Below are 16884 nucleotides of genomic sequence, written 5' to 3' on the forward strand. Positions count from 1 at the left end.
GAACCCAGGTTATTTGATGGGATTGACAGATCCTAACGGAAGATTCTTTACCTTTTGCGATACTTCTCCAAACACATTAATTTGCTGTTTTTCTCTTCCCGAGCTGGGATGCAGCAGTGGCTTCCTCATGGCTCATACGTGATAGAATTCCTAACAGGAAGCATGCCACAGAGCTTTGTGTATAAATCTATTATCAACGATGTAGCACTGTTGGGGACAGAAATTAAAAAGGGCAACGGCAGAAATATTCATCCATACCTCGGACTCTAAAAGCATTTTTAAATAATTTTTTTAAACTAGCCTTCTTTCTTCATCTGTTCAACACCCGCTAGCGTACAGATATTTCCCAGTCACTATGGACAATTGCGAGCATCAGAATGTTCATATATTAGGTACAGCAAACAATCTTTCAAAATCTACCAGTTTACCCTGCTGTCAATGATTATGGAGAGGTGCCGAGTCCTGGTCTCATCTGCCCCCTGACTATAGAGACTGTGCGCCTTTCGAGAAATCGCTTACAAAAATGATTTTTTATGAAAGGTTGTTTATTTAAACAGAAATAAAATGGATTTACCTAGTACCCCATCACCAGCATTAGCACCTGGCTGCATCAGAAACCTTAGAACGTATACTGTCTGCTTCAAACGGTCTGTCCCCTACCCTCACACCATCTGCTCCCCCTAAAAAAAAAAAAATATGTTCTCCTTTTTTTGCTTTCTGCTTTCAAGGAACTCTTTCCACATTGAATGGTATACTTTGTCTATTGTTGTTGTTGAAGAATTGTTTGCCCACCCAGCGGGGTTGTGCTTGGTGCACAACAACGTTCTTTAAAGAAAATCAAACCCTTCCCCGTTAGCCTCGTGGTCCTTATGAAGGGGTTGATGGCGATAATCAGCGAGACGATCATCTGTACTGACTGGCACAGCCCCTGCTAAAGACCTCTGCTTTGCTTGGGTCTATTAAGCCGGACTGGTGGTCCGGTACCAGCGGGGTAAAGCCTGCTGACTTGGACATGCCAAAAGATTCCAAAATGCCCCTTGGTTGAGTTTTGAGACCTAGTAGTGTAGAACATTCGCAAGGTCTCCTTTTTCAACAATGTTTTAAATGTGTACCTATTACTTCACGAGCAAAATTTGCATAGGAAAACTAGTTCTAAAAATGGAATTGCACCAGACAGCGTAATTGTCTCCTAAACCTATTTCACCTAAGATGTTTCTCTTTCTCTTAGCTTTTCCATCGTCATCTGGGGCATTCTAACACAGAAGAAACCTTTTGCAGGTATGTAGGAGATAATTGTTTATCTAATCATTGTGACGCCCCTCCCCTAATCGAATATTAGATTTTTCTCAAGTGGAAATGCTGGGTGTAAGGATTGGTGGAGGGGCCCCTCAAAAGCCAGTTTGTCCACCTTGTAACCCAGGCACCTGGATATGTGTACCGTTTCAGTTGGTCAAGAGTACCTTTATTGCTATTTTGTTTACATTGCGTAGTTTTGCAAATACAGACAAAGCGCATTGCTCTTCAGATTCTGTGTTCTGTTTGCGTGGGTTCTAGATTCTGCCATCGTTCGTATCTGTGCGTCTCAATTCACTGCCGAGGTCTACGTTGGGGAGGAGAGGGGGCGATGGGGCAGAGGGACTGATCAGTCTACTGTGGAACCCCTTCTAATGCTGCGTATGGCACTAGACCTGATGTAATGTCTTCCTGTGTCTCCTTTGTCCTTATTTACCCAACTGCGTGCCTTCATTTCTACAGTATTACATACTTTATCCAAATGTGACAAATATAAGGCTGTCATTGACTACATGCTGCAAAGCTAAGGATGTGCACTTGAAGGTGTTTAACCACCATGAATGGTGCCTTTACACAACAGACACCCGTATTTGGGCTTTTTGCCAGGTGGTGTTCAGTGCTTCATTTTGTGGCTTTTACAGCACAGGAAGGATACACAGACCCCCCACTGAAGTTGGAAGACCGTTGGCTGCATCTCTCTTGCCGTAGATCATAGACTATTTCCACAGATGCCAATCTCTACTGGTAGATGTCTTTTGGTGAAGGGCTCTGGTTCTATGGCTTTTTTTTCCGTCTGTATTTTTCACAAAAGTGGGAGAATGGTACTAGTGCTTTTTTCTTTCTTTTTTTAAGATACATTGTGAGGCATACTGTTTTGCTTTTCTGTCACGTGTAATGATCCTAGAATCACTTACTGTAATACACAAACCAAAAGTTCAGGGAGGCACTAATACACATTTGGACTCGCAATTGGAATATAATTGGCTCTTTACAGGCCCTTTATTCACACTTAATAGGCATACAGATAACTATTGGAATACATACAATTGGTTATACATACACACACACAGACGAGGATAGCTACAAACAAGGTCTACCATCAGGATACCTCTCCTCTTCTGGGGTAAACATCCCTGCCCCCGTTAGTTTGCCAACCATCCCCGGCCAAAGGACAGACCACAAGCATGGGGCGCCAAGAGCGGAAAAATCCAGCCCATAGTGGAAAAACCCAGTTTGTCTCCCATGTGCTCGTTCCCAGCACCCCTTATCAATGCACCTGCACATCTCCAACTCCCTTCTCGGCTCATCCTTGTGCGAACAATACAACTATTCTATATAGTGAGGTCATCTGTTTCATAATATCTTGCAACCATTGCAGAATTCATGTCTGCCTTTTAACTGAGCTCACAGAAACTTAGACTTTCATTGCGGTTTGGAAGTGAATATCCAAAATGGCTGCGCACCAGCGCCATGTTTTAGTTAATTTTCAGACACGCATTACACATTTTCCCAAAGGTTCTAGTAGAAGACTAAAATGGCTGTTTCTAAAAGCCAGTAACTGACTAAATCAATCCTCATATACTCAGTTGTAAAAATGACTGGACAAGTGTGGCCACCACGACGATTTGCGGCTGCTGCTTGCCTTGTTACAGGCAAGTGCACTCAAATGAAGATGCCCTCACTCAACATGTTGGCTGGCATACATACTTTATCACAGTGGAGGCAAGAAAGGCAGCACCTTTTCTGTTTTTTCACTATTTTCAAATTCATGCATAATGGAAAGAGCTGTGCCTTGCCCTTTATTTGGAACAAAAAACACTCTTATTTGGATAAGGTGGTATTTTTGCTGTTTATCACGTCTGTGTGTGTTAAATGTTCGTGTACTTTTTTGAAGGCTGGCCAACGAGCCTGTAATCCGATGCATTCATTATATAGTTTAATGCTTTCTATGTTCTCCCCTTTTCACACTTGTTTATGCTCCAAAATTCCGAGCCACATATTGCATTGCAAAATGAACCCACCCATGTATGTTCATTTGGCCATTGTGTCTTAATAGCTGGCTTGCTTTAATCTCACTTGTCATTTCGCAGAGGAAGGAAACATTTACCACATTATGACGAAAGTAGTGGCAGGCCATCGGCCGGAAATACCACCAATTTCCAAATCCCGTCCTCAGTCGTGTGGCAGGCTGATCAAGCTGATGGAGCGCTGCTGGCAGAACGAACCCTGGAGCCGGCCAACATTTCAAGGTAAGCCCTATTTGTTTACCTTCACACAGCGAGTCACTAACTTCACTGGGGTAGTGTGTTTCACAGTCTGATACGGAGTAAGACCACTACACGTACTAGCAGTTGAATGCTCAAATAGTTTGGATTTAGGAGAGTATCTGTCAAAAAACATTGTGTTAATGTAATTGTCATTTGTAGAGTACCTTTTTGCCATTTGCGAACGCCGTCGAGGAAATTTATCTGAGAAGCTTAGGATGCATGTGTGCATTTTAGCCAATATGAAGATGGGTAGGGGTTGGCCAAGTCCCTGCTAGCCACCCATGATACGTTTTGGCATGTGAATGGGTGATGCGAGTCTGGAGTTTCTTCGCGGTTTATTACGCGGTCACTCGACTCGGTGAGTTGCTTTCCCGCCAAGGTGGTGCACGACAAAGCACTATTATTTCACTTTGATAAGGCTTCCAACCCGTCTCGCACCCAACCCCAATAAATACCCGGTGCCACAATGGACTAGGAACCAGACCGGTGTGTATTAATTTGACAAACAGGCTAACATCAGCCACCAGTGCTGTGGCAACACATGAAAAAAAAAATACTTATGTAATGGCGCCAACACAGAGAGAACATTAAGATATGCATTCACAATTTCCTGCAGCTTTTCTTTTCAAATCCCCCACCAATACAGAAAATGAACAATTCAAGGCACACAGTGATTGCTGATTTGGTGTTAACACCTTTTCTCCAAGCAACCCCCACCCTCCAAACATCAATTAGATTTGACCCCTCTGAATTGAAGGCAAGTGGCAGAGAGTGGGGACATAATGGGAACATGTTACCCCACAGTATGCATGAAGTATACTCAAAGGCAGCTAGGTGTCAATGTGGGCGAGTTTTAAGCAAAGCTAGATTCTATTCCGTGACCATACTCCAGATGCATATTACACAGTGGCTAAATTCAAACATGCAGCTAAATAGAACAGTGGATGTGTATCACTTGTGTAGTCCATTTGCTTCATGCTGCCAAGCACTTTAATAGGCATTGTCGTCCAATGTAATGATGCTCGATTTATGAACCTCGGCAGGATGAAGGGCAGAGTCAGCACTGTTGGGGATTAGAACCTCTAACCTCAGGTGGCCTAGAGGTGCCTGGGACGAGTGCTTCCCTTGATGATCCCGACCCATTTCTGTTACAGATGGACGGACTGGTGATCGCTGATGTAGATCTTTGGGTTACCTCATCTGCGTTATGCATAATCCTGGTAACCTCTTATACAGACTGTCATTGTCAAAGCAGGTGTCATGCCAAAATGTTTCCAGTGGTGCAGGATTTGTGCTTCTGACAGTTGCAGCGTTGGCAAAGAACCTTGTGCTTCCTCTGGAGTGGAGGGTGGATAGGTGGAATAGGAAAACGCATAGAGCCTCGTTAGGAGTATAGTGGGAACGATCAAAGCATTATTTTTTAAATACCATTTCTACTGTGAAATAATAACACCATATCAGTTGCGGACATATCAGCGATATATGCCCTGTAGAAGGTACTGCCAGGGTAAATATTAGTGTATCCCAAGCTTACTCTCTGCATACAACATGTGCTTCATATCCCATCTGATCCCAAGATGGCATCTTAAACACGTTTTTTACCATTACCACCATCCTCCTAATGCTTCTAGCAGGATGTACAAATATTTGACATGCGAAAACCCTTCAACATGATGGACCAGGAGAGGTCCATTTGATGCTTTGGGGGTGGGTAAATGAGAAGGCGGTCAGCCGGAGTCTATTGGATGGTGCTGGTGGCCATCAGTACCTCTTAATACTTATTGGGTCCTTAATAGGAAGGCGGGTGCTCTGTTTAATTTTTTATTTCTTTGTTTCATTGATTTGTAAAAAGAACAAAATCGTGGAGTCTTGGTTTGTGGGCTGGGGACGAAGCTCGTTCTTTGCCGTTTCGATATTTGGAGATTCAAGGCAGAGGCCATCATGTAGCAACTCTTCTCGGGTCTGATCTTTATTTTCACAGAGTAGAAGCGCCTTTCATCATTCAAACCGATGCAGCGCCCAAGTCCTTTTAATATGATGTTAATCCGGTTCTCTGTAAATGTCAAGAGTAGTGGTGGGCTCCTCCTTAGTCCTTAATATGGGACGGAGGAGTAGCTAAAGGAATAGTGCCCTCAAAGCTCATATGTCGTGACTCGGCTGTATTTCTAGATAAAATAGGCATACAAGGCAAAAGTTGGTGTTTTGCTAGGTTCTCACTGTCTGTTCGGTAAAAAAATAAGTTGTCATCTGCATTGCTGCTTTGTATTGCCTTACTGCTGAGAACATGTATGCCAGGTTCTTGGCGCTACCTTCCAAGTGCTAAGACTAGGACTCGCATAGGTTTTTCCACACTGTTCAGCACAATAAGGGGTAAATGCATTCAGAATATGCATCAGTAAAGTGATTACACGGCTCTTAAATTTAGCTAAATACCACTGATGCTCTCAGGAGCACCTTAATATAGGTCTGAGTTTATTTTGACTGTGCTTTTGCTTGCTGGACGAATCCCAAAGGGGTTGTCTATACTGACCGGAATGCCTGAAATATGCTGTTCGCTGATGGGGAAGTCCCAGCTGCTTGTTGAAGCAGAGCTTCTGAGCAGGTTCTTGCCTCCCGTAACTCTGCAGTTTATGGTAATGATCGCCTGTCATTGCACACTGGGTGCAATGTATTTGAGAGACTGTGGACTGTGAGAAATTGAAAGGGGTCCTGTCTGCAAGGGGCCAGTCATTGGAGTGCCTGGACGAAACAGTTTTGCCGTGCAACAGACCCCCTTTAAAATCTCCCGTCACCTTACACCACATGCACAAATCTCCCACCAACCACAGGACTAGCCGTAAGAACATACACATTTATCAAGCCATGAGTGAGCGCTCCTCTTTAGTCCTATTACACTCACTCCACCAACCTGCTCCACATCAGTGGATAATCACTGGCAAGCACTTAAACCTTTTGGATCTTGTGTTGTCCCCTTTGATTAACATATCCCCAAGCTTCTCGCACTGGCGGAGGCAGGTTTTACTGCTGTGAAGGGAGGGAAGGAGAAGGGCAGGGCAGTGCGTTTGGGGGCACCAGGATTCGAAATTATTCATGGTCCGTCACGACTAGTTGTATTTAGTGGATTTGAGGGGCCTAAATAACTCCACAAATGTAATGCATGTGGCGGAGCGTAGTGAGAGAGCCCAAATTATTTGTGTTTTGAGGCCTAGAATACCTTTTCTAAAATATTGTGTTGGAATTGTGCTTTTTACAGAACAATTTGAGAAAAATTTAGTAAAAAACCATACAATTTACAATACAATTCTCTAGGATAGTGCATGGAAATATTCCAGTAAATGCCATTTAACCAACAGTACACAGCAGTATTTTAGAACAGTCCTGATACTGTGACCATAATCTATTTGCCAGTAACGGTCACTGAATGCATGAACCTGTGGTCATAACCCATCAACGCCAGTAATGGTCCCTGTAACACACTTGCATGAGGCTGAGGTCATAAACGATCTATGCTAGTGATGGTCACCATAAATTGCTTGCATGAAGCTGTGGCCACAGCCTAGTTAAGCAAGTAATGGGCACTGTAAATAACATTGAATGATCCTGTGGCTGCACTCCATCTATGCCAATCCTCACTGTATGTTGTTTTCATGAGACTAAAGCTACACTTGGTTTAAGCCAGCAATGGTCATTTTAAATTACTTGCATGAGATTGCATGGTCATCCAAATTGCTACTTCCCACCCCACCATAAAGAAAATGCACACAATTATCCAGACACTGCAATTGTCCTGTGCACATACCCAGGCACCTGGTTCCACACACTGTCAGAGTGTGTGTGTGTGTGTGTGTGTGTGTGTGTGTGAGACTTCCATACACATTATACATGCACCATGCAGAGACTCAATCAAAACTCTTCCATGCACACACACCACATGCAAAACATTAACACGTGCATGCATACTGTGAAAATACTTTTTTTAACCTCCTATCTGTCCAATATGCCTTCACTTCTGCCTTCTAGGTAAGAAGGGGGCACATCAAAGCCATGGAGCAGGCCAAAAGGCAGGCACCATGGGACTTAATTCAGGCAGCACTGAGGCACTTTGCATGAATTCACAGGTGGTGCCCAGTGTATTCAAGTTCTACAGTTTGGTCATTGGGCAACCTGGGGGGGAGGGGGTGCTTGCTTTTCAGTGTTCTCCGGCACATGCACATATACAAATAAATAAAATAATAAATGGATTACCCACTTGCCAGTTCTGCAGGAGGCAGTGGGGGGATGAACCCTGACAATTGAGTGGCCCACAGGCAGGGGGTGTGCCCTTCTGCCCTACCTTTGCTCTGCCATTTGTTTCCCCACCAAAACCAGATATGCATATCGCCTCCCAAGACCTGGGTACTGCTGACCTGTACCCATCAATACCACAGGTTTTGCATCTACCTCTCGTTATTCTCAACCATCAAACCTGCCACCCCTCCCCCTTTGGTTTGTTCTTTGAGCCATGCACAGGCAATACCAGCAACAATGGTAGAAGGGTGCTATATAAGAGAACTTTACGTTGCGTAAACTTCACCTGTTCAGGTTTCATGTTGGGCTCTTAAAGCTGTTGCTGCACCCCTGTCCGTGCTCCTGATCAATCCCTTACCCCTATCATTTTACTTACGCACATTTTTTACCACTATTCTTGCATTTTGGTTCCTTACCCAGCAACAACTTACATTGTGGTACGTGGTATATAAGCCATTGGACATACACTTGAAGATCATGCTAAACTCCTCATATAAAAGAAAAACGAGAACATTTGATAATAGGTCAGTGCAGGATGAAGGAGCCTTTGATGGCATAGGGAAACTTGGACACTGAAATCAAGTGTACTATTCATTATTTCACCACAAGCTACATATCCGGGATGGTGCCAGGGCCTTTCATCTTTTTCTGTTGACATGGGCCTAGATCCTAATAGAGAGCCCTTGGCAGCTACCTCAATGAGCAAAATAATTAATTCAGTACATTAAATGTGTGCTTTACATCACCCACATTGCACATATCTTTGCTGTCCCCCCGAGACCATCACGCTGCTAGAGTTACTTGTATTAACCAGCAACTTTATCACCTTGTTGCCTTTTTACTCTGGTTTCGACTATGCTAGCATCTTTCGGGCAAAGAGCTTTATAGGTTTTTAGTGGAACTGTAGTGATTCAGCTCCCCGCGAGCTGCCTGTCCCATGGTAATCTGCAGCTACTAAACCCCCCTCCCTCTGGCATTTTTATCTGTGCACCCCATGTCGGAGCCCAAACCTAATCTTGAAATGGGCCCCCATGACCCCTGATATCTCTTCAGCCGGCCCTGCTGCATAGAGGCACGTGCTGTCATTAATGTTCACGGGAGAGGTCTTGGAACGGCTCCCGGCTGAAGCATTCTTTACACTGACGCAGATTTCCTCTTCAGCAAAACCTTTCTGAAATGACACACAATTGGGGTTAAAGAGTGAAGTAGGGTGCTTGGGTGTTTTATTGGCTCACTGGATCTGCTGTTGTGTTAAGCGCATTTTAACAAGCTGGAAACTTTTCAAAGCTCATCCCCCACGCCCTGCTTCAGTCAATGACTCATTCAGTGCTACTGTGTGTTGTATCCGCCCTGCGTCCCGCAACGCGGTGACGCAGGGCCTCTGAATAAAAGCCCTGCCCCCGAGGATGGGGAGCAGTTCCGGGCAAGACAACGCTCTGAGTTTGGCATGTATTCTTTTCGCTCCCGTTGGCACTGCGACATTGCGGCTGTCTCACACGGCCTACACGCTCTGTCTCCCAGCGCGCAGGGCCGCGGAGGCAGGACTTAACAATGGCGACGAGGGGAACAGAACCAAGCACACGTGCTCGACGCTCTGCCAGCTGTTGCTGACCCTCGGCAACACAGGACATTTTTGGACACCCGCTGGCTGACCCACGGCAACACAGGACATTTTTGGACACCCGCTGGGGGGGGGGGGGGGGCACACAACTCCACCCCCTACCAAAAAAATAAAAAATGTATTTTTTTTTTTTATTTTTTTTTTTTTTTTGGATTCTGCACCTGTGGTCCTTACCAAGTGTGCTCATCCTCAACACGGGCCACTGCTGTTTGGAAGGGCCACACCCCTCTACAACCATTCATTGCCTACCAGGGGTCAGAGGCGCCACAGCACAAAGTGGGAGGCCCCACTCCTGCTCCACGCTCGTGGGATCAGGACCACTGCACGTGGTGGGCGCCTGAATCGACACAGCTGCCCGTCTATCGCAGCGGGAGACTGTTGTTTTTCAACCACGGAGGGGCAGAATTACCTAAGGACCAGCATCAAGGTGAGGCGAGTGAACCCCAGCGTGACAGTGAGGCCCTGCCATGGCAACCGGCACGTCCACCCCCAGGCCCGGCACGCCTTCAAGACTTGCGGCCAATCTGTCTATCACCACAGGCTCGCCCACAAAGTACCTACTCGGCAATGATCCAGCCCTTTGACCCGTTTACGGACCCATCAGTCGGCCCCCGATGGCAGCTATGGATCCATAAATTCGAAATGGCGATGGATTGCAAGTATATAATCACTTTCTCGACACACCTGGGTTTACGAAGATATAAGCGTCTAAGCTTTGGGATCTTATCGGCTGCTGAAGTCTTTCAACAGACAATTCAGGAGGTCATCCGGGACATACCAGGTGTCCTCAATGTGAGCAACGATATCCTGATCCATGCTCAGGACAGGGAAGAACATCTTAGGAGACTAAAGATGCTATTGAGCAGGCTAGAAGACGCTGGGTTAACCATCCACAAAGAGAAATGTGAATTCTTCAAGACGGAAATTACTTTTTTTGGCTACAAATTCAGCAGCACTGGCATTTCCCCGGACTCCCAGAAGGTTGCTGCCAAACAGGCTGCAAGCCCACCAATGACACCTACTGAAGTGCAAAGCTTCCTGGGGATGGCCACGTACTGTGGGAGGTTCATCCACAATCTGGCCACTCTCTCTGAACCCCTGCGAGACCTTACCAAACTGAACACAAAGTGGGAATGGGGGCAAGAGTGTCAGGATGCGTTTGAAAACATCAAAGAATCGCTATCCGTCGACACAAAGATGGCGTACTACGGCACAGAGCTCCCAACGGAGCTATTTGTGGACGCGAGCCCTGTCGTTTTAGGGGCCATCCTCATGCAGGCCACCAAAGAAGGGGAGAAGAGGCCCATTGCATATGCGTCAAGAGCTCTCACAATGACAGAGCAGCGATACTCGCACATTGAGAAGGAGGCGATTGCTGTACTATGGGGGTGTCGTCATTTTCACCTTTATCTCTATGGACGAAGATTCACGGCAGTTACAGATCACATACCCCTGTTACCCATCTTCATGGGCACATCCTCTCACCCGCTGGCCAGAATAACCAAATGGCTGTTGCATCTCCAGCAGCACAACTTTGAACTGGCCTATCAGCCAGGAAGTGGAAACCCGACGGACTTCCTCTCAAGACACCCTCGAGCGGTGACGCCACAAGACGTCCAGAAAGCCGAAGAGACCGAGGAGCACATATGCCAAGTTGTGCGGGCTATGAGACCAAAGGCCGTCCGTATCGAGGACATTGAGTTGGAAACACACAAGGACCCGTGCTGCGACCTGGTGAAGGATGCCATCTCAGGCGATTGGAAGTCCTTCTTGAAGAACACCCACAACAGGACAGTGGAAGCAAAGGCGTTCCTCACGGGGATATTCACCATAAGACAGGACCTGTCGATCACAGAGCAAGGACTGCTGCTCAGGGGTAATCGCATTGTCATCCCACCGAGCATCCAGGACCGAATCGTGGCATTAGCCCATGAAGGCCACCAAGGGATGGCTCGGACAAAAGCTCGAATCCGGCACAGAGTGTGGTTTCCACAGATAGACGAGAAGGTCGAAAGACTAAATCAACACCTGTTTACCCTGCCAGATAACTGGAGCTCCACCGGATCCAGAACTAATACAGTCAGCGGAACGTGGTCTTGTCAGATGGGATGCTATCAGCATCGACTTCTGTACACTACAAGCAGGCCTCTACCGCCTGGTGGCAATTGACGATCACTCCCGATATCCTGAAGTCGAGGTTGTTGAATCCACGGCAGCAGAGGTGGTCATCCCTGCCATGGAGAAGATGTCTGCAACACATGGACTGCCCACCACAATCAAGAGCGACAATGGCGCCCCATTCCAAGGGGAAGAATTCAAACGGTACCTGCAAGAACTAAACATAAGGTAACACCACATCATGACGAGATGGCCCCAAGCGAATGGTGATGTTGAACGGTTCATGAGGACACTCAACAAAGTGCTACGAGTGTCGAAAGCAAATGCCAGCCCGTGGAAAGCCGACCTGTACCATTTTCTACCTAACTACCGGGTCACCCCTCACAGCACGACTGGTGTTCCGCCGGCAGACCTCATGTTTGGCACTGTAATAAAGTCCTCTATCCCCCATCACCCCAGCAGGACCCCGGACGGATTCGACAAGGAGCGCACTGAAAGAACAAATGCCAACGCACACATGAGTGCCAAGAGGAGGTCGAGACCGTCTGACCACCAGGTGGGCGACCAGGTGGTCATGCTGCGGAACCCGACAAGGTCCAAACTGGACTCCCGCTACGAATCGCTCCCATGGACTGTCAGTGAGAAATAAGGGACCATGGTAACGGTAAAGCGAAGACGCCGACAGGTGACACGAAACGTGTCGTGGTTCAAGGCGGTGCCACGCAACCTGTGGACTGATGGCGAATGTCACCAAGATGAAGAATCCCAGTCGAACGAAGGAGACCCCGCTCACCTCTAGGAGGAGGTAGACGTGGCCGACAGGACGTGGGAGCAGTGGAGCGAGCCGGACATGGAAGGTGAGGCACCCAGTGAGACGGTGGGGCTCAGCCCCAGAGGAGGGCGATATAGGTTAAGAACTGCCACCAAGCCGCCTGCTCGGCTCAGACTGTGTGGTAGCCGGCCCCATTCAGACTGTAAGAGGGGAGGACCCCAGGGTTTCGTAGTTTGTCTGCATAATGGATTTGGACATGTTTCGTTTTAATTAATTAGGTTGAAATAAAGGAGGAATGTCGTATCCGCCCTGTGTCCCGCAACGCTCTGAGTGTGGCGTGTATTCTTTTCTCTCCCGTTGGAGCTGCGACATTGCGGCTGCCTCACACGGCCTACACGCTCTGACTCCCCGCGCGCAGGGCCGCGGCGGCAGGACTTAACACTGTGGTAGCATTTAGTTAAATGCTGTATTCGAGTTTGTCACCCGTCTCCTGCCCTTTTCGCTTGAAAAATAGCAATAAACTTTTAATCCAGTTGTCGGCAGAGGATATCTTGCTGAATCGGCCGAGCCCTTTCCATTTTATTGTCAACAAATAGTGGCAAGGAAGTTATGTTTGGCCAAATTTCTGTGTTAAAATATCAAGTAACCTTTTAAAGGTGCCATCCTAGTCCGGACAACCCCACCTATTGGAACATGTGGGCAAATGCTGAGCATGCATGCCACCATTATCCATTTCAGAGAAGGTGGTCCAGTCGTGATTTTAACTCTGCATTCTGGGACTTGTAGGGCTGGATTTCCCCATTGTAACCTCAGGACTACGTACAATTCCCAGAATCCAAAGTTAAAACCAGGACTACACTATTGTCTCCCGAATTTAATGCACAGTGTTGGCATGTATGTCTGAGTGTGAATGCGAAAATGCCAAGGCATCCTTTTGACATTTGACTGCTATTTTAATGACGGTGCTGCAACCCTCATTGTAGTAGATAGAGCAAAGAGTGGGTATGCAGGGCTGAGGTTTGGCAATAGTAGCAGAAGAAGAATCCGGTTTACTTTTTCTCCTTCAATACTGGAGGGCACCGTAGAATTTGACATTCTGACCCTTTGCCCTACATCTGTTTCTGTGGCCTATAGGGGTTGATGAGTTAGTAATGCAATCGGAAGGTCCTTCTCTAGTATTGTGGGGCCAGTGGCAGTCACACGGCAGTCCTCACAGGTGCTGGGGGTCTGAGCACAATTTTGGTATGCTCGGGTCACCCGAACTTACTTGGTTGCACGGTAGGAAATTTTGAGGCTGTGGGGACACAGCCTGGGTGCCAGTGGCACCTTGGATGCCAGCAGCATCTGGATGGGTGGGTGCCTGGGCTGAGCCCAGAGCACCAGGCTGGTTCTGGGGGGGGCCCTAGACCAGCGGGACCTGCAGGACCGTGGTCACATGTATTAGGCCTGCCAGACTTCGGTCACATGGTGTAGGCCTGCAGGCCCGAAGTGAGAGATGGAGACAACAGGAGTACTTTAGTTGGTGTCTGTAGCCATTCTGATGCACACACCTCCAGGGGCTCCCTTTATTATCTTGGGCCATGACACATTCATGGTCCATCGTAAAAGAGAATTGCACTTTGGGAGGGACCCACATTTTAAAAGGGCAATACACAGAGGAGGGTCACACACAATATTTAGCACCTTTATTTTTAGAGATCGAAGCCTTGCACTACACCCCCAAGGAATTTTTGTTTTTGGAAGGAGTGATGACGGATGTCTTCTATAAAATGGACAATGGACGTTTTTGAGGGCATCTAATGGTTTGTGTGTATGTTGGCCCCCTGCGAGGTAGCAGGTGTTGCCTCTGTGTGGTGTGATGAGGCCATTGTCTGATGCAAAACCTGCACTTGTTAGCATTCCGCGAATAATAGAAATTTGATGTTGAAAAGAAACTACCACATTTTATGGCTTGTGCAACCCCTGTAGTGAGTGTTTGCAATATTGCAGGCACATGTTTGTGTCCTCTATTTACTTATTGGGCTATTGGCTGGTTTTAAGCAATTGTTTGTATAGGATTTCAGTCTAAGAATTTGGGTGATAAGGGGCCTCTTTCCCAGATGCCCTGTTGCTGACTCCTGTTCATGGCGTGGCTCACATTTCTGAACTCCAGGGAAAGCACAACAGGGTTTTGGGCATGTAGGTGCTAACTTCACTGAATATCTAACCAGACACATCAACTTGGGTAGTCTGTTTGATTTCAAGACCCGAGTTATTATGGTCATCCAATAGCCCATAGAGTTCCCTCCTTCTCTCTCCCACACAGACACCATCACCCCATCCTCCAGAGCCTGCTGTGTAGAAGTTTTCAATTGAGCCAGTCTTAATCTCCTGAATAACAAATCCTACCCTTTCTTATCTTCTCCTCTGCAAAGACTCTGCTCCACCCGTGACCTAAGCAGACTGGATTACTGCTCTAATGAATAGGGTACTGCTTGCACCCTGTTGACCTCAATGACCCCTACCTCTTACACGCTGCCCATGTATAGGATGACTGTACATGCCCAGTCACTCCCTCTTCTAGTCTTTAAATCGGCCCACTGACTGCCCCCACAACCCATCTAACTCAGTATATGGTATGGCATTTATAACACGCATATACACAAGTGTTTCAAGTATCTCGATATTAATCCCTCTCACTATGGATTCTCGCTCTCCTCTCAACCTCTTGGTTCTCCACAATAGCTATACTGCCTCTCACTTTCGCTCCTTCATTCTACTCGCTCCCCTTCACTGCTGGGGCACTTCCCACTGGCCTTCATTGCAGCTTCACTATATCGGCCCTCAAAACTGACCTAAAAGGGCTTTTCCATGGACTTGAAGCAGCACCCAGACTGGCAACTGGTAATTCCCACTTTTGAAGACCTACCTGCACTCTCAATTCTCGTACATAGATGTATAGGGCTGGGCGTGCATGGTGTGTCACAACTGGGGCTCTGACCTGGCCCGGCCCTCCTTTTGGGTTAGTGCGTGCCCAAAGAAAGTGCCCACCACGAGCCACACCTGCTGCATGAAAATCCCAGAATATCTTTTTTTTTTTATTTAAAGAAAAGCCCTCCTGGCATGGAGTGCATCCGCCTGACTTCCTGTTCCTCCCCTCTGCCACTCATTAATTGGCTGGGGCAGGCAGGAGAGGAGCATTTCACTTCTGGGTATGGTGCAGGGGGTCGTTGCAGACAGACTAGCTGTTTGACAATACATTTAAAGTAAGTTACTGCTGCACAAGGTAGGTGCCACTCCTCTGCTGATGAGCCACCATCTCCCATAGCACCACTTTGCAGTGCCATCCAAAAATCACCAGTTCTGTCCTACAGCCTCCTGCCAGCATCCTCTCCTCGCTACCACCCTAAAAACACGAGTGCTGACCCTACCCTCTCTTCCTCCCTCTCCTCACAATGCTACAATTCCCTTTGCCTCGGTCCAACCCTCAAACCCCCTCTAAAAAAAACAGCACTGTCGCATTCCTTTCCCCCTGCACCACAATCCCATTCCCCCCCCCCTTTTCTTTGCTCTAGGCCTCCCTCAAACCTTCAACAAACACTGGTGCTGTTCCCCATCCCATTCTCCCACCCCACGCACATTTTCTTGGCTACGCTCACATTCGGCCTCTAGATCCAGGCAGGACCCCCTGGCTTGGCCCTACTCTTGAACTCTGTAGCTCTCCCAGCTGTATAGATGTATATACTGTATAGGGTAATCCTCCATTTGTTTTAAATATTGCTCTCTGTATGCCTTAATCTTGTCTTGTTAGTGCAGTCTCCTTTTGTTGTCTTTTGGCTTCCCTACCTACCCCATTAATGCACCTTGCACTTCAACTCTTATTTAAGGCCCCCGGTCATGGGAATGTCCAATCATTCAAATGTGGTCTTAATCACAAAACGCAATGTCCTAGAAGCTGTACTAGAATTTTGAACACGTTTGGTATACACACAACACTGGTGAACTGCCCCAGGACATCCTGTATGTAGTGCCTTTGCATGACAGGACTAGACTTTGATAGAGGGTGGGAAGATCGGCAGGCACTGACCTGGACAAAAGCGCTAGAGTTTCTGGAGGCTGATATTGTGGTGCAACAAATGCCACTGAAGCCCCTGTAACAGTTTGCGAGACCACCCTCAACATGGGGAGGTGCTTCCCTCCGCCCCCCCTCACGGAGTCACGCAGCACAGGAAATATGTTGGTATTTATTTAAAATAAAAGTAATAGAAATTCAATGAAAATGTCAAAACACTTTATCCGTGGCTCACCATTAACTTCTTGTCACTCAAATCACTTACACAAATTAGTTTAAAAAAGAAAACACATCAAAATTCTTTACTTTCTATCAATTTCACTTCAAGAAATAATTACACTGATCAATACCAAAAACAATTATGTAGTGTTGTGTGATTTAGATTTTCCTTCAGGCTTAACAGGCTAGCAGTAGGATTTCAAGATTGATACAAATACCTATGGCAACTTTGATTTCGCCCACACTTGCGGTTTAA

The 16884-nt window shown here is 46.9% G+C and overlaps 1 protein-coding gene across 1 annotated transcript in view; it reads left to right on the forward strand.

Annotated features, from left to right (window-relative positions):
- Window positions 1–16884, forward strand: part of RIPK4 (receptor interacting serine/threonine kinase 4) — a 116433-nt gene that overhangs the window by 88482 nt on the left and 11067 nt on the right. Inside the window, exons 4-5 of the mRNA XM_069636036.1 lie at window positions 1229–1278; window positions 3384–3542. Coding sequence (XP_069492137.1) covers window positions 1229–1278; window positions 3384–3542 — 209 coding nt within the window. The remainder of the gene's footprint in view (window positions 1–1228; window positions 1279–3383; window positions 3543–16884) is intronic.

This window comes from Ambystoma mexicanum, chromosome 7p (genome assembly GCF_040938575.1).
Source record: "Ambystoma mexicanum isolate Mex_15411 chromosome 7p, UKY_AmexF1_1, whole genome shotgun sequence".
NCBI lineage: Eukaryota > Metazoa > Chordata > Amphibia > Caudata > Ambystomatidae > Ambystoma > Ambystoma mexicanum.